This window comes from Microplitis demolitor, chromosome 5, assembly GCF_026212275.2.
Source record: "Microplitis demolitor isolate Queensland-Clemson2020A chromosome 5, iyMicDemo2.1a, whole genome shotgun sequence".
NCBI classification, from domain to species: domain Eukaryota; kingdom Metazoa; phylum Arthropoda; class Insecta; order Hymenoptera; family Braconidae; genus Microplitis; species Microplitis demolitor.
Genome location: NC_068549.1, coordinates 15,074,590 through 15,094,363, shown reverse-complemented (window position 1 = coordinate 15,094,363; position 19,774 = coordinate 15,074,590). Strand labels below are relative to the sequence as shown.

The window sequence follows — 19,774 nt, the reverse complement described above, 5'->3', positions numbered from 1 at the left end:
CCTCGAGCTCGAAAACAGCGGGAAGTTTTGGGGCTTGCCCGCAGGGCCAACCGATACCCAGATTTTTAATTTCCCGCTAACAAAATTGCAAATTTAAAAAAAAAAAAGAAGTTATTGGTTTCGGTGCGATTGTTGAAAATCGAATTTTTATCAGATGTTGACGTTTTGAGGTCCTAGGAAGCTATTCTGACTATTCCCGGATAGACGTGTGTGTGTGAACTTTTTTTTGTCCGACAATATCTTTAGAACGAATCAACCGATTTGAACGTACTTAGTGGCAATCGAAAGGGCTCACTAAAATTTAGAATTGATTAGTTTTTGAAGTAGATCGTTCATGTAGTTTACGAGTTATACGAAGAATAAAATAAACATTTTTTTTTGTTTTTGGTTTTTTGCGTATAACTTATAAACCACGTGCCGGATTCGCCTTAAAATTCGATAGAAAAAAAAATTTATCGGATTTTTTCAGTCAAAAAAAAAAAAAAGAAAGTGAAAATTTTTCCAGCTTTGTGATGAAATCCCCTGAAATTTCCCTGACTTTTCCAGGTTTTCTAGAAATGTGGCCACAATGTAAATATTTTCTTTCAATCAATGATTATAATAAATATAATGCATATTTTTTTTTCAACTTCTCGCTGAGAAAATTGAAAATTTTCAAAAAAAAAAGGAAGTTTTTGGTTTCGATCCGATTTTTTTCAATCTATTAACAAAAAAAAGTTCAATAATGAAATTTCATTCTGATTCGTTTTAAATTATATGTCTTTTTATAAAAGAATGCTTGCGACGTCACGAAAAACATTCAAGTATTGTTGAAATATTATAAAATTTGATCGAAACTTAGTAAGATTTACTTAAGACATTGTTAAAAAGTATATTAAATATCTCGTCGTAAACTTCAAGATACGTTTTACAAAATGAAGTTATGATTTCTGATTATTTAAGTACAAAGTTACGAGAGTTTATTTTCCATTGTTAAAAAATTTCAACTACTATCATAATTTAAATACTAAGAAAAAATCTAACAAAATAGACATGGAGATAAGTATACCAATTGACCTGATGGACTGGCCAGTTGTATTTTTTATTTATTGATTACAATTTAACAAAAAATCCATCTTTTAAATATAATCAATAAGGTGTTTTCTACAAATATCGAAAGCTAATGCAAAAAAATTGTGTTACTGACAAATGATAATTAAAAACTTTTCAAACTAGCCGCCTTCATTTAAAAAAATGTCGCCATTAAATTATTTTATTATTATCACGCCAATGCTGCTGTGAGTACTTAGTAAAACAGGACAGCCAACAACACAAAAATGTCCGAGAAGATAATCTGAGCCCACAGTTTTGGTAGATATATTTTATTTATAAATAGACGAAAAGGATCAGAGTACTGAGTATCAACCCTGCTTAAAAAATCTCATACGATCCGATAGCTTCTTATAAATTCTGATAGGAATTTTATGAGAATCAATGAGTTCTATGTGAAGCGGGAGTCCTCTTCTCATAAAACTTACTGAATTTTATGAGATTGTATAGGAGGTATTTAAAAAAATTATTTTCTCATAGGTTCTGATAAGCGATTCTTCATAAGAATCTATCGGAAAATACAAATGTTTATAAAAAATGAGTTTTTATAAGGTTGGATGGGATAAAATATTCACGGGATTTATAGGGATCTATAAGAAAATAATAAAATTTACAAAATTTCTATTCAGTTGAGAATGTATGAGGAAATGATTTAGTCACTAACAACTGGAATCTATGAGAAAATAAAAAAATTAGCAAAATTTTTGTTTCAATGAGAACGTATGAAGAAATCATTCCGTCAGTAATGATGGGATTCTATGAGAAAATAATGAAATTGACAAAATTTCTATTTGGATGAGAATGTATAAGGAAATGATCTCGTCACTTACAACTGGAATCTATGAGAAAATAATAAAATTAGCAAAATTTTTGTTTTTATGAGAATGTATGAGGAAATGATCCTGTCACTAATAATTAGATCCTATGAGAATATAATAAAATTTTTAAACTTCCCGTTTGTATGAGAACGTATCCGAAAATATTTTTATCAGCCACAATTGGATTCCAAAAGAAAATAATAAAATTTACAAAATTTCTGTTTTAATAAGAACGTATGAGAAAATGATCCTGTCATTAATAATTGAATTTTATGAGAAAATAATAATCATATTCCCGTTTGTATGTTCAATGACTTGTTGTCTCATGTAAGTTACAGTATTTACGCATAAAGACATATTAGTCTAGTCAACAAGTGCCTTTTTGACGAAAATCTGTCCAAGACCACCGAAAATTATGATTAAGGTCTGATTTGATTCGAAATGGCATCTATAAAAAAAAATTAAAGTGGAAATTTGGGCCTGGCAAAAATTATAAGTTATTAACAATTTAGTAAAAAAAAAAAAAAAGTGGATTAATTTTTTACAAATAGTTCAATAACTATTTGAGATATCCAAAATCTGTAAAAAGATCCTCAAAGAGCAGGAAATTTCCAAAAAATGTCCTGTCTCCTCGAACTATACCAACACTATTTATAATTTTAATTAAGCGGTGAAAATGGGACTAAAAACGGGTTGCGGCGCATGCACGTGCGTTAATAGAATCAATAGCATAATCGAAAAAAAGTATTTTAACCGATTAAATATAAATATTAAGAAACAAAAGAAATTTGGTTCTTTCTAAACACATGGATTAATAATAATCCACCGAAAAAAAAAATTTACCTCAATTTTTCAATTAACTATGCTTTTGTTATTTAGTTCATTTTTACTCGTTCAAAGTTTATATAAAAACCCTGATTGTTTCTAAACTAAGAATCCAGGATTTTTTTCACTTCGTAGAGCTGTTCTTGAAAGGGTTTAGAAAAAATCGCCGTTGGAAAATTAAAAAATTTCGATTTTTCATTTTTTTATTTACGACCTAAGGAATGGAAAAATTAAAAATGTAAATGAAGCAATCAAGGAATTTTATTTTTTTGATTATTTTGTTTTTTTATTGCTAAAAGCTACTTAACAATAACTTTAAAAAAATTTTTACTTACATCGTTCAAATAATTATTATAGACGAATGCATTGTTAATAAGATTTAAAAAAATTTTTTTTTTTGGAATAAGATGTTTGATGAAAATAATAATTTTTAAGAAAAAAATCGTCAACAAATGAATTTTTACGCTACATTTTTTTTTAAATACTAAAAACAACCATGTGTTTATTTTTTTTCGGAAAACATTTTAGGAGTATTCGAGTTGAATTATATCTGTTTTTTTCTTGTAATTTAATCAATTTATTAAAGTTTAGACTGACATTTTTCAAGATTATGAAAAAAGAAAAGAAACAATTGAGTAACTTTCTTTAAAAAAATGCATTAAATGAATTTAAAACTATTACAAAAAATAAAGAGAACATCATATTATCAAAATTTCAATAATAAATAAAAATAATTTTTTTTAAGCTTAGTCTTGGCCATATATAGGACTGGATAGCTTTAAGTAAAAGAATAAATTCCGATTTTCAAATGGATGTGGTGGCCGAGCGGCCCTGATTAAACAAAATGATTTGTGACGATTACACTGATAGAAGGATTTCTTAGTATTAAAAAAGATTTGTTAATATTTAACAAATTATTTCTTAACGGAGCTTTATTTAAGAAATATTTATTAATATTTAACAAATCATTTCTTAAACATCATTTTTTTGTATTTAATAAATATTTCTTAGCATCTAATAAACGATTTGTTAATATTTAATAAACGATTTCTTTCCATTTAAAAAATGATTTATTAGTATTTAATAAATCACTTTTTAACATTTAATGAATCACTTTTTAATAATTAATAAATGAATATTTTATATTTAATATATTTTTTATTATTTGAACAAATTTTTTTTTTATATTTAAGAAATTATCTATTAACTTATTTATTAAAATTTAATTCATAAAATCACACAGTTCAAGAATATATATCTATATATGTTTTTGCATGCAGCTACACACATTCATTAATATTTGTATTTATAAACAAAAATAACTAAAACAACCATCGTATAAAATTTTCTGTTCTTTTAATTTCAAAATACAATTTCATAGTAATTAACACTATAACTAGAATAAACAAATTAAAATTTCTTATATTAAACTACGCTGAGAAATAACATAAAATCCGTTTGATAGTACATGTGTTTTTAATGGTTTTATATTTGATTAAAATTGAACTGAATAAAATTAACAAGGCTTCCATATTTTCATAGTTATAATATGGATGACAATTTACAAAACACTTCTGATATAAATATTATTTAAGTAGATGAGAGCTTCAGTTGTAGGTTACGTTTAACCAACAATGCAAGCTAGAACGGAGTAAACAATATGACGTCGCAACGACACACACATATAGCTTTTTTAATACTTGTACACCACTACAGGCTCGTGTGTAGCCCTCTACCGACAAATTCGTCTAAGAAATATTTATTAAATATTAACAAGCCTTGTTTGGTGCTAACAAATATTTCTTTTATGTTAATAAGGCTTTGTTAGCATTAAAAATATTTCTTAATAATAAAGAAGTTACTTATTTCATTATAATAAATATTGTTAATAATTACTAAATATTTGTTAAATCCAAAAAAGTCAGTTGAGAATAATTTAATAAATCAATTTATTACTCCTAAACAAATCCTTCTATCAGTGTAAAACTGTTTTAATCGTTTTAAATCGTCATAAATCGTCAATTGATGATTAAAAGCGATTATATTTTTCGAATGAAGATCAAAGACGATTCATGACGATTTGAAATTTTAATCGTCATTAATCGTTTTTAATCCTAAAATAATGAATCGTCTTTTGATGATTTGGGACGATTAAATCTAAAAATTCATGACGATTATGACGTTTAACGATGATTAATGATGATTTAATTTTTAATCGTTTTTAATCGTCACAAATCGTTTTGTTTAATCAGGGGGGCTAAAGCACTTGACTTTGAACTGTTTTCAGAGCTTCAATCGAAGGGTCGTCAGTTTGAGTCCCATCACATGTTGGAAAATAATTAAAGATTTCTTCTTTACCGAAGTTGAAAAATAATATACTGTAGACTCTGGTTATAAGTTATATTTCTGTCTATACTCTTACTTACAGGAAAAAATGAAATTGACGTGAGAGTGAGTAGAGCGTCCGATGTAACTTATAGCCATAGTCTACTGCATAACTCTCAGTGGGTTAAAATGAGTTGTCAACTAGTAATTAAATTATTTTTTTAAACAAAGAAATAAATGATTTTGTTTTCTTATTCAATTTAACTGCAAATAATTTAAAAATTTAAATTACTCCAAATAAGTTTGAATTATCTTAAGAAACAGAAATATACGATATTTCTCTCATTTTTTTATTATTATCTCATAAAACCCCATAAGTATGTCGCCTACAAATTAACGTAAAAATAATAAAACTATTTTTTCATTGATTCTTATACAGCGGTAAGAGTGGTATAAACTTGTACCCATAGAATATTATAAGAAATTGACGCATTGTAAATTATTATCTCATAGAATCCCATAAGAACGTCGCTTACGAATTCACGTGAAAAAATAAAACTATTTTCCATTCATTCTTTTACAACAAGAAGAAACAAGACGTCTATATTTCCAATTGATTCTTTTACAAAATGTATAAGTACGACGCATTCCTAATCATCCCGATAAAAATGTGAACATGTACAATAAATTTTATATAAGAATGAATGAGAAATAAGTTGAAGAATTTGGTAAGTTTCTATCGGATTATGCTCGGGTTTAAATATTTTCATAGGTTCTAATATGGACTATCATTTTTCGATGGGACACTTTACCGATACAGTCTCATAAAAATTTTTTTATGAGAATCTATCGGATTTTTTAAGCAGGGAATCCACGGAGAAAATTTAATAATAAAAATTACTATCGACACAGTTGAAAATTTTGTGTCCTTGTGTATAAAAATTCAATGGTTGAATATTTTGTGTCATTTATTTAACACCGTCGAGTGTAAATTTAACTAAAGTTGAATGTGTTGTCTGAAGTTAACAAGTTTTTTGTGTTAATAAATTCATGAGTAATCTATACAAAACATTTTTTGTGTTAACTCAAATTTAAACCAAAATAACGGTTAACTAAATTCCGAGAATTTATATGGTGTGAGGCGAGGATTTATTACATATTATTTTTATTAGCTTAACACAAAAAAATGTAATATATTATAGACAAGATTTAATTTGTGTAGATACTAACACAAACATTGTGTTAATCAAATCTCATAGCATATAGAAGGAATAAAGTCAACAAAAATTTTGTGTTGTTTATCAGAGGACGCTCACTCTTCTCGCGTGCTTTGTCCAGAAGTGCAACAAAAATTTGCTTGTTAATCGAATAGTTTGGAATTATTTAATACGTAACTGTGAATTCTAGAATAAGAAAAATTTTCACTACTGGATAAGGTAAATATATATTGATTTATTTAAATTATTCAATTCTTATCCAAGACATATGCTTAACTATATCACTTCTCATTAATTCTTATAAAATCTCTATGGAAATTTGTGAGAATCTATTAGATTCTATGATATTTTCTAAATAGGGCTTATAATAATTGAATTAATTATAATCATCCAATATAGCCTATTGTAAAGGTTTGCCCTGGCTTCCTCGTACCAGGAAGTTCGAACAATCCTCCTTATCCGGCTGCTTCGATTATGAGCAATTGGGTTCTGAAATACCTAGTATGACTGAGTACGCAGCCTGATTACAGGATAGAGGGAATGGTGTAATGAATTTATTTTATAGTGTAATTCTCTTTATTATAATACTATTTTATTGATTTTATTAATGTTCTGATTATTTAAAAACGTGATTTACTGAATATATGGACATTTAGATTATAAGGGAAAACCAAAAGAATTATTGTATTAATATGCGTAAGTAGGAGATCCTGGGTCTGATCTCATCAGTAACATAATCGGTTTGAAGGATTTATTTTATACGATATGACTATTTCTTGTAATAAAATTTAACAACTTAAATAATTTATCTTAATCATTTCTATCAACAAGCCAAAATGAAATTCCGAGATTTATATATAATTTTCAACAAAATTAAAAAATTAAAATTTAACAAAATTCTAAATATAAATAACTTCGCGTTTGGCAAACTTATAATTAACTGCATGTAGACTTACATCAATGATCTTCAAATTACGTAGGACATTCTGGACATAGATTGCAACATACTTGATTGACCCTTTTGCAAGACTATTGGCGACGACTCGATATTATGGCACAGATTTTATTACATAGATTAAAATGAAATCAACTGACTAGACTTTTACAACAAATAAACTGACTAGACTTTTTCAGTAAATAAACGGACTTGGCAATAAATTAACGGACTTTACAATACAACGAATTGACTAGACTTGACTAGTATAAAAGATAGACAGCAATGTGTGCTTAGTGAGCTAGAGAGTGTAGAGTAAGGACCTCGCTAGGCGTCCTCAGCCCTTCACTACATCTCCCAACTGATTGCTAGATGCTAAATGTATGCTAACTGCGTATTAACTGAGCTCATCGCTGATTGCTCGCCCTTATATAGCTATAAAATCCGAGGAGGGGTCATCCACGTGACCTCGCCTGAACTCCCGTCTAGGATGTTTGGCACACTGACCCGTGGGCCTCTTTCAAAGTCTCGGTGAACCGGGTAGCGAATATGCGTTGATAAGGGTGGTGTGTGAACTGAGGGGCTCCCCAAAATGACGCGACCAATTTGAGTAGTCGAAATTCTAGCTGCCCCGTTACTTTATAGAATCATCATATTGCTTGAAAGTTTATTATTTAGTATTCTTCTGTGAATTATTGTTCGTGACTTTTTTTTATTTATATTTTAAAGAATATTTTGTGAAAAATGAATAAGATAATTATTATTAAAATTGTTCAATTTTTTTCAAAAATAGGATGTTTGCGGAAACAGAGTATACTCTGTCGTATTTCCAAGTTAAATAAATGAGTTCAAAGGAACAAATGTCGTGATAACCGATTATTTTATGTAAAATTTTATAATTTTGAATAAATGAATACTTTGTTTTCTAAAAATCTTGTAAATTTAAGAATGTTTTTTGTGTAAGATCTACAAACTTATTGTGTTAAATTTAACTTGAAAAGTATGTTTAATTTATATTTTTTTAATCTAGTTTTAACAAGTTACCACGTTTCAAATGATAACACAAGTATTAGGTCAAAAAATTAACACAATTAATTAATTATTTTGACTAAAATTAAATGTTTATTTAACACACGTCTGCACGGAAAAAACAAGATAGTACTGGTTACTGTTCTGCACAGTAAAAGCTTAACACGAACTATTACTTTTTAAACAGTAACCAGTACTGTCGTGCACAGTACATGAAACATATGGCTGGTTACTGTCCAAATAATTGTCATTAATATCCAAAACAGTACTCAGTTCTGTTCTGACATGAACGGGTACTACATTCATATGTCTCGTTACTATTCTTGACAGTAGAGGTCTATAATTAAAATTTGTCAAGTATAGATTATAAAATTTTTCAGGTTATTATTCATATGTATGTATAGATATAGATAAGATTGCTTGAATATTTAAAAATAATCAGTTTTTCTTCTTTTTTATATAAGGATTATTAATAAAATAAAATTAAAATAGAGCTTGATAACTTAGTTTAATGGTTTATCAGATTTTTTTAAAATACCTTTATTTGACTCTTGCTAACATAAATTAACTATAATTATTTTATAAAATAAAAAGGTTTTTACATTTAAGATAAGTAACATCTAAATCCATCGTTTTAAAATATACTGGCCTCCGCTTTTATTGATATGTATGTAACTGAACAGTAATTTAAGTCTTCAATAGCTAAATATTTCCAATTCGTACAAGTACTGAAATCGCTATCAAATTTGTACGCATGTAATAATAAAATCACTATTATTTATTTGTAACTTTTTATTATATCAAATTATTTTTTATCATAATTATTAAAGCACACTGACAGAAAACTATAAAACTTTGGAGAAAGGTTAAGGTGTGATATTAAATTTAACTCAATGAATATGTTGAGGTTACATTTAATTAGTGTTAAAGAATAAAAAGTTGATTCACACATTTAAAATATTGATTTAACATACACTATTTCTTAAATATTATCATAGAAAATCTGTAAATTGTACTTCCTGAAAAAAAAAAAAAAATAATAATAATAATAATAAATAAAAAAAAATCTGGGCGTCGGTTGGCCCTGCGGGCCAGCCTCAAAACTTCCCGCTGTTTTCGACCTCAAGGAGCTCGAAAATGCTATCACATGCAATTGTTTTTTTATGATCTTTTCAAGCTCTAACAAGTTACGTTTAATGCTGAAGTTTGAAAATTTAAGAATCGAAAATCATTAATGAAGAAGCGGTTTTTAAAATTGAACTTCCGATTATGTTCAATAAAATAAGTGTATTGAGGCAGAAATCAATGTCAGGGATCAAAATCAAGATCTAAATAAGTTTTGACTCATGTCAGAAACAATAAAATATGAAATATCCGAGAAAAATATTAAAAACTGCGTTTTTTCGATTTTTTGTTGATAATATGATTTTAACTAAAAAACAAGTTAGATGCCATTATATGATAATCGAAAGAAACCATAAAGAGAAAGAGTTGGTATGATTTTGGACACATTTTAGTTCATAATTTTATGATTTATCCAGAAAAAATAACATAAAATGTTATTTTTTAATTTTTCAACGCCGATATCTTTTGAACTAATTATCCGATTTTGAGGTTTAAGGTAGTACTCGGCGCGTTTCAGTGAATTCTAGAGCTGATTAAAATTCGAAATCAATCGGTTTAGCTGTTCCGAAGATATTTGGAGAAACCCTTTTTAACTTCCCGCCAAAAAAATTGCAAATTTTCAAAAATTCGGGAAGTTATTGGTTTCAGTCCGATTTTCGAAAATCGAATTTCCAAGAGATCTTGAGGTTCTAAGAAGCTATTCTGACTAATTTCAAGATGATGTCCGAGTGTATGTATGTATGTATGTACGTACATACGTACGTATGTATGTATGTAAATATCTGTAACTTTTGAACGGATGAACCGATTTTGATTTTCAAGGTGTCATTTGACGCGGCTTGTCAATATCTAAAAGCTGAAAACAATTGAGTTTGATCGGCAGGGCTCGTTCAGAGATATTCAAAAAATAAACTTTTTTTTAAAAATGTTTTTTTTTGGATAACTTTTTATGTGCTCGATGGATTGATTCCAAAATCAACTGGGCTCTGAAACTTCATAAGCCGCGTCGAATGCCACCTCAAACATCAAAATCGGTTAATTCGTTCAAGAGAAACCGTTGTCGAAAAAATTAAAAAAAAAGTTTTTTTTACTATTCTCGAAATTTTTCAAAAACGACTCAATTAATCAATTTCAAAAGCTGGTCAGTTGTAGAACTCAACAAAATGCGTCGATTGCCACCTTAACCGTCTTAATCGGTTTATTTGTTCGGGAGATATCGTTTGAGAAAAAAACGTTTTCTTTTTCGAAAACAAAAGGATACAAAAGTATTTTCGAGCTCGAAAATGGATCTACAACAATTTTTCGAGCTCAAGGAGTTCGAAATATGCGGGAAGTTTTGGGGCTGGCCCGCAGGGTTCTAGAGCTGATCAGATTTCGTAATTGTTTGGTCAAGTAATTTGAAAGATATTCGCAAGTAACTGTTTTTTTTTATTTCTTTCTCCTGCGATATCTCTTGAACAAATCAACCGATTGAGATGGCTAAGGCGGCAATCGACGCGTTTCATCAAATTCGAGAGCTGATTCGATTTTGGAGTCGATCGTTTAAGTCGTTTCTGAGAAACCACTAAAAAACTAAAAAAAAAACTTTTTTTTTCGTAATTCGCAAATATTTTCGAGTCTACTTGATCAAATGATCTGAAATTCTCAGGAAAGTTTATTGCCAACAAGCTCTTTCGATTGCCACCTCAACTATGCAAATTGATTCATTAGTTAAAACGTTACAAAGAGTTTACATACATGCATACACACACACACACTCAGACATCATTCTAAAAATAGTCCGAATAGCTTCCTAGGATCTCAAAACGTCGACATCTGATGAAAAATGGATTTTCGAAAATCGGGGTGAAAACAATTACCTCCCGAAATTTTCGAAAATCGTCGATTTTCTTAGCAGGAAGTTAAAAATTTAAAAAATCAGTCTGTCAGTTGACCCTGCAGGCCAGCCCTAAATCTTCCCGCCGATTTCGAGTTCCTTGAGCTCGAAAAATTGTGAATACATTTTCGAGCTCTTCGAGCTTGAGTATACAATTGTAATGCCTGTGTTTTCGAAAAAAAAAAAACGTTTTTTACCATTTTTCTTCAACGATATCTCTCGAACGAGTGAACCGATTGAGACGGTCAAGGTGGCAATCGACGCGTTTTATTGAGTTCTACAGCTGATCAGATTTATAAATTGATTTATGAAGTCGGTTTTGAGAAATTTCGAAAATACTAAAAAAAAAAAATTCTTTTAATTTTTTCGACAACGATTTCTTTTGAACGAATGAACAGATTTTGATGGTTGAGGTGGTATTCGACGCGGCTTATGAAGCTTCAGAGCCCAGTTGGTTTGGAATCAATCCATCGAGCACATTTCAAGTTATTTAAAAAAAAACATTTTTGAAAAAAGTTTATTTTTGGAATATCTCTGAACAAGCCCTGCTGATCAAACTCAATTTTTTTCAGCTTTTAGATATTGACAAGCTCCGTCGAATGACACCTTGACGATCAAAATCGTTCATCCGTTCAAAAGTTATAGGTATTTACATGCGTACGTACATGCATACATACATACACTCGGACATCATCTTGAAATTAGTCAGAATAGCTTCTTAGAACCTCAAGATCTCTTGGAAATTCGATTTTCGAAAATCGGACCAAAACCAATAACTTTCCGAATTTTTGAAAATTTGCAATTTTATTAGCGGGAAGTTAAAAATAAATAAATAAAAAATAATAATAATAATGGTCATGATGATAAAAATAACGAAAAACAGTATTTTGAGACAATGAAGTAATCTTTTATTTCGAGCAGAAATCAAAATTATAAAATTACATAAAAAAATCTAATTACATAATATATACCTGTGCATCCGAAGAGTATGTATTAATACCTTGTAAGGACGTTCCCGCCGGGCAGTCGTGCCCAACTTTAAAGACGATTCTCTCTATGTTAGGTACTATTAATATAATGAAAACTAGTTGAGGTGAAATTCCGGATTTTAAACTTTCCGCCTGGTGTAACGTTGCCAAGTCGCTATCTGTCACGATTCAAGCAACGACAGAAAATTCGAAAACTGTTAAGAGTAGCTAACTTTTAGCTTTTTTTACAACAAAAAAAATACTGCTTGATTTTCTTATTTTTACAGAAACATATTCGTTATATCTTTAATTAATGATTTTCAGATTTTTAAAACAATCGTAAGAAAATTTATATTTTTATTCATGAAATCGTATGCTACAACACTGATCGGGTAGGGTTCCCATGTTAAATGTGCAAATTTAAATAGTCAATAATTACAAATTTAGTACCGCAAGAGCTATTTTGTAAAATTTCTACGCATAAAGGATACTTAAAAGTATGTGTATTCGAAATTTCAGGAAGATTGTAAGAAAAGTGATTTCGGTGGGAACGTCCTTTAACTAGAATCATGATATTTGCTGTTCCTATAGGTAATTGGGCCCTCACTTTTCCATCGTTGTACTGAAATTTAACTTCCCTGATTAAGAAAAATGATTTTGAATGATTCAAAATAATTTGAAATGATTTAAAACAATTTGAATTGGCTAATATACTAATACACATTCAACATGGAGCAAATCATTTTTCTTAATCAGGGTTGAAAATACGACAGATTATGTTCTGTTTTTGCAAACATCCTATTTTTGAAAAAAATTTAAACTGTTTTAATAAAAATTTTTTTTTTTGTCATTTTTCACATAATACTCTTTGTAATAGAAGGTAAGAGACCCAGTACCCGGTCGGGGAACAAGTGCCTGATCACTGATGTATTCGTATATCTATATTTATTAAATTTTACTAAATATAGATATACAAATACTTGGAGTGATCGGGTACCAGTTCTCTGACCAGGTACTAAGTCTGTTATCTTAAATAAAAAAAAAATTAGAAGCAATAATGTACAGAAGAGTACCAAATGATAAACTTTCAAACAATATGATGATTCTATAGGGTATGTTAGATAATTATAATGAATCCTATTATTATAAGGCTATTATGTAACATAAAAACTGAATAATGTAAATAAATCAATATATATTTACCTGACACATAAGTGATTATCTTTGTTTTTATAAATCACCATCACGTATTAAATAAAACAATGACAATAAGTCAATTAACTGAAGCGAATTCGTATTGCACTTCCAGGCAAAGTGTGTGAGAAGAGCGAGCGTCTTCTGGCAAATTACATGTTGCGCCCATAATTTATTTAACTCATGTGCGCTATTTACGTTTTATTAATTGCCTAAAAAGCGACGACTAAATAGTTATTTAACGACATGGTGATAAAAAAACTTCTAATATTAAGAATATGAGAAAATTATTGAGTTGTAGATTTAATTGAATGGAAATTCAAATTCAATAAGTCATAGTTTTAACTCCACGTTAAAAACATTCGGCATCACAATCTTGGCTACTCAATGGGTAACAACAGGGAGTTCTAATCGCCCAATATTTCGTTAGAACTCAAAAAATAGTTACGTGTATTTTTATTACGTTACAATAGCCGAGATTGTAGGCATCTTCATTGCGTTTTGACAAATAATTTGTCACTAGTCGGTAAACAGCCATTTAGGGTTCGGATTTTAGGCATAGTAAAACATGAATAGCACGCATGTTAAATAAAATTTTTTTTTTACTCTTAAAAATTAATATTATTATTCTTCGAAGCTCTCGTTTGTAAAAATATAGTAGAAAAAAAATTTTATCAACCGAAAAAGACTAAATATTTTATTTTTCAATCTTAATCCCAGTGAACACATGACCTTGTTTTGACGTCATACGTAGGTCATAAAAATGTCACGGCATCTTACGTAAATTTTATGTCAATCTGACGTTCTACATGACTTTAATACGATGTAAAAACTTGACACCATATTGATGTAAGCATTACTCTTGTATGACGTCACAGTTATGACTTATGTATTACATACGCTTGACATCAAATTTACATCACATAATGACGTAATTTTAAAATCATACTTTTATGTCAGTAGCAAAGTCACGGTTGTACGTACCCGGGAAAAAATGATCAGACCTGATCATGCCTGTTCATGTATGATCATGCCTGTTTATGTCTGTTCATAGCTGTTCATGTATGTTCATGGCTGTCCATGTCTGCTCACAGATATAAAATTTTTTTGACCAAGAATCTATCACATATAAGATTTTTATTACCTAAAGTTCATACGAAACTTACTTTTCAACTAAATCTCTTAGGTCAGTGGGTAGCGTGTTAAACTTTCGAGCGCAAGGTCTACGGCTCAAATCCTGCACACGCCCGAATTTTTTATTTTTTTTTTATTTTTATAGCAATAATTATATATAATATAATATAGTTATACATAATTATATATAATTATATAGGGCCATTTTTTATATATAATTTTTTTTCCTGGGTGGGCATGAACAGACATGAACATACCTGATCAGACCTGAACATGCCTGATCAGGCCTGGTCAGGCATAGTCATTTTTCATGTCTGATCAGGCCTGAATCAGTGACAAGTCAGTATTTTATGCAATGCTGATGTTATTTCTGAGTCATAGTATTTTTATCATCTATTTATTAAAATAAAACAATCATAGAATGAATTTTCAAAAATGTGTAAATAAATAACGTGAGCATAAAAAAAGTAACTTTATTTTTTTAGATGATAAACCGAAAATATCATTGAGGATGAAAAAGAAAATGTGACGACAGTTTGAATTTTTTTAATATTAAGATTGTAAAGTGTAGTATTGCAATTTTTTAATCGATTGAATTTCATAAAATTTTGTGAAATTATTTAATGTTTCGCAAAATTTTATACAAGATTTTTTAAATTTCATATCACAACAGAAAATTAAAAAATTTGAAGAAACTTAATAAATTTTCATATAATTTTTTATTTTATCATCGAGGCCGACAAATATTGTTTTTATAAAATTTCATATAAGTTCATGGAGTTTTTTTAAATTTTGTAAAAATCCATCACGAAAACTTATTAACTCTGTCTTTACTGGCATTTTACTCTAAGTACATCAATCAAGCACGAGACCTGAAGTCTCGTGATGTGGACCAGTGATCAACGCTCAGGACTACCAGCCAAGAGGAGCCGTGTTCGAACCCAGCAGACGCCAAGGATTTTTTCATCATTTACTGCTATCAATTCGTGTTTCTGAATTTGTAATTTGTTCGCGCGGTAATAATCAAATCAAAAATTCGGTATTTAACTTTTTTTTTTTTTTTTTTTTTAAATATTTTTTCCGGATTGATGATTTTGACATCACCCACATGTCATACTGACGTCATGGAATGTCACACAGACATTACATTTACTAGTTTTACATCATAATCTTACGTAAAAAAGTGGGAAATAATGAGTCACACCTGACTCATTCATGACTTATATCTTACGGAAATTATGATATAGCGTAAAATCACTCTGACGTCAAATTTACGTCAATGTGTTTACTGAGAATCTTTATTTAACAATATCATTTTTCATCTCTGGTTAAGAAAAATGACTTAATCCATGCTAAGTGTATACCTATCTATTAATCTATTCAAATTGTTTTGAATCGTTTCAAATCATTTTTCTCAATCAGGGATCGTTAATAATTTAAAAAATTTTTATTCCAAAAAACGATATTTTATCTAAAATTTAATTTGACTTTAATGCTCTTTTTTTTTTTTTAATTATAAAAATTCAATTTTAGTTAAAAAAAAAAAAGTGAGTAATGAGTAAATACGGCCGTATAGAACATATATACTTTTTTAACGATTCCATATATGACTATATTATAATCGTTATTTTGAAGGAATATTTATGAAAAATTAATCGTATTAAACGCTTTTCTTTATAGTTAACCTCGAGGCAGTGAGCCAATATTTGGGAGACTATTCGAAAAGCCAAGGATCTTCGGATAATATTACCATAATTGTTGTGTTTCTAACGCCACCACATCAAATTGTATCGAGACCTTTTTATACTCATTTTCTACTCGCGGATGTTCGTTCAAACAACATGGAAACAAACAATCGGTTCATGTCAGAGGCTAATTCTCAAAATGATGTTAACACTGAGCTTATGAATCAACAACCATATAATAAAAATGAATCTGCTTTCAATGCATCATTTATATGTGAAAAGTCGCCAACTGTTCATCAAGAAAATGGAACTGTGGCTTATGAGGATCAAAACATTGAAGATCTTGGTCCTGAGAGTAACGTTGATGCTGTCGATGATGCAAGTAACATTTGTACGCTTGCAAATGTTTCAAGAGAACTTTTTTGCGATAAAAATTCCGACGATGATCTAGCTATGAAGAATACTATAAAAAATGAATTTTCATCTTCAAGGAATATGAGTAAGTTCTAAAATTTTATTATTCAATTTTATCAGTATACTATATTTTTTCAAATCTATTTAATAATTTCACTATTTAAAAAAGGTAAAATTTGTATAATCAATACAACTGTTAATAATTATTTCTTCAATATCTATTTACATTATGATTCTTTTCAAAAACTCTTTATTTTTTTTTTTTTTAAATCTACTAATACTTGAATCTTGAAATTTTTTTTCCTGTACTATTACTTGAAAAGCAATTCAATAAGATTTTATTTAGTTCTTTACTACTATCATTCGCATTTCATTAATTTTTAATGAGACATTCTATTGAACAAGAAATTCAAAACGAAAATTTAAGCATAAAGTTCTGTTATTACGTTAATTGATGTGTCATTTAAATTTACTACTACTTATTTTTTTAAAACCTCACTGGAATTAATCATTTTATATTATTTATTGGACCAATAATAATCTCTAATAATTTTGAAAAACATTTTTAATGGCCAACTTTCTAAAGTTCTCAGATTTCCGCTTGAAGAGCTTTCTCCTTAATAATTTCAAACCGTATCAGTCACTGAACTTAATGCACTGATTGTCACTTCAACGAAGCGAAATCGAACCAGAAAATACTATTACACTACTTTTCTAAATCCAGTTAATAACTTCGAATACTTAAGAGTCATGTAATTATCATACTTCGAATTCTGATATAATTAATAAAAGATGTAATCAGTACACTGTGAAAAATCGGGAGTGAATATGAAGTTTATTTCAATTTGCATTCATTCCAGCCCGCCGTTTTAGTACTTAAATAAATGTATATTTAATAGAAATAGCTGTTAATTAAAAACATAATTATTTCAATAAATTATTGATTCAAATAATAATAATTAAACTTAAAATAATATGTTTTTAATTTATAAAAAGTTTTATTAACTCATTAAATTATCATTTCATATATATATATATATATATATATATATATATATATATATATATATATATATATATATATATATATATATATATATATATATATATATATATATATATATATATATATATATATATATATATATATATATATATATATATATATATTAGGGTGTCCGTTATTTACCAAACTGATTTTTTTTTAACGACGCCCCCTACATTTTTCGTTTATGGCCTAAAAAAAATTATCAGACCCATATAAGCCCTTAATATTCATATTAAACCTCGCCCCAAAGACATTACATTTCCCGTTTAAATAACATGGGGTTTCGGCGCGTTTTACATTTAATTTTTTTTCTCCTAAGCTAGTTAATCTACAGATATCAGAGATACATATTTTTGTAGGAAATTGAACACTCTACAAAAAAGGTCTCTTATAATTTTTCGATAAATTTACTGCTTTAAAAGTTATTCAAAGTTAAAGATAAACTTATAGTTCATTTTTGATTTTTTTACTTTAAGCGCAAAATTATCATTATTTCTGTAAAAGTAAATTGTTGATTGCAAAAAATCTTCAATTTTAACTATGTTATTGAAAAAATTACCATGAAAAATTCAGATAATTGAAGAGTAATGGTAATTGCTAATTGGTAAGCCTGAATTTTTTCAATTCAATTCTTTTTTTTTATTTTGTTTTTTATTTACATATATTTTTTTTTTGTTATTAATCGAGACATTTTAATTAAATTTTCTTATAATTATAAAAAAAAATACTAATATAATTAAAAAAAAAAAAACAACAAATTTTAATGAAAGAAAATTGTATATATTTTAAATTTACTCGTGCTTTCCGCCATTTCTTTATTATTGTTTTTCATGTTTTAATTTTATTATTTTATAATAAATGAGGATTACGAGTCGTGCACTTTTGGATTTTCCAAATTTTTTAAATTACTATTAATTAGGCTCAGAATAAATTACAAAAAATTAAGAAAAAATTGATTTCTTTTAAATTATAGTTTTTTAAGTGGCAGATTAAGTAAGAAAAAAGTAGAAAAGGTCAGAAACTGCCCCAGGGTCAATAACTGGGTCTTTTACCTTACAACATAAACAAAAAGTCAACCTATAGCTTCAAGTGTCTAGTTTTCTAATCGGTTCTTAAAGTTTTTTTATTATGCACGGTTCTGGAGAAATCAATAATCAATCATAATTATCGAAAAAAATTGATCGAAGCTCGAAGAATTTTTAAGACGAGCAAAAATTTGGTAAATTTCTTTTTCGATACTTTTCTTAGGATTACTCCGGAACGGTAACGCGCATTTTGATCCCCGGAGAAAATATCCCTGACAAAATATCCGCGGACATAATATCATCAGACAAAATATATTAAAGATTCCTGGGAAAAAATGTTTAGACATGACCACGCCTGTTCATGTATGATCAGGCCTGAAATTAGACATGATTATGTCTGAAGCGTTAGATACATTCGGGCCTGATCATGTCTGATCATCTCTGTTCATGTCTAATGTCAGATATGATCATGCCTGTTCATGCATGATCATGCCTGCAGCGTTTAATACTTCAGGCCTGATCATCATGCATGGCCATGTCTGACTAAGCATGAACAGACAAGGTCATATCTGAAGCGTTAAGAACTTCAGGCCTGATCATACATGACCATGCCTCATCATGTCTGATCAAGCCTGATATATGGGATTGAATTTAAAAAACAATTATAATTATATACACTGACGCAAAAAATTGAAGGAGCAGAAAAAATTTATAAATCGTTTAGTGGTTTTTGGAAGGCTGTAACTTTGAGAAATATAATAATATCGAGATTTTAAAAAAGCATTTTATAGCTTGAAACCTCTAGTTTCGGATCATTTTTATCAAAATTTTTTAAGAAATCCAGTTATTGCACAAACATACGAAATACCGCGAGACAAAAAATTTCTAAATTTTGTTTTTTTTTTCCGAAGAGCCTACGGACCGTAGAAAAATATTATCAACTAAACCAATGCATAGATCGTTTAGCAAATTTATTCAGCTTCAATTTAGCTATTTTTAACCTCGTAGGACGATTTTTTGCAGAAATATCAGCCTTCAATCAAAAAATGATTCCTTTTGGCTTTGATC

General features: G+C 28.5%; 1 protein-coding gene across 1 annotated transcript in view; it reads left to right on the top strand.

Moving 5' to 3' along the window:
- LOC103575322 (serine-rich adhesin for platelets) overlaps nucleotides 1-19,774 on the top strand; it is a 155,226-nt gene that overhangs the window by 125,697 nt on the left and 9,755 nt on the right. The window contains exon 8 of the mRNA XM_053739157.1: nucleotides 16,215-16,718. Within this exon, the coding sequence (XP_053595132.1) occupies nucleotides 16,215-16,718 (504 nt within the window). The remainder of the gene's footprint in view (nucleotides 1-16,214; nucleotides 16,719-19,774) is intronic.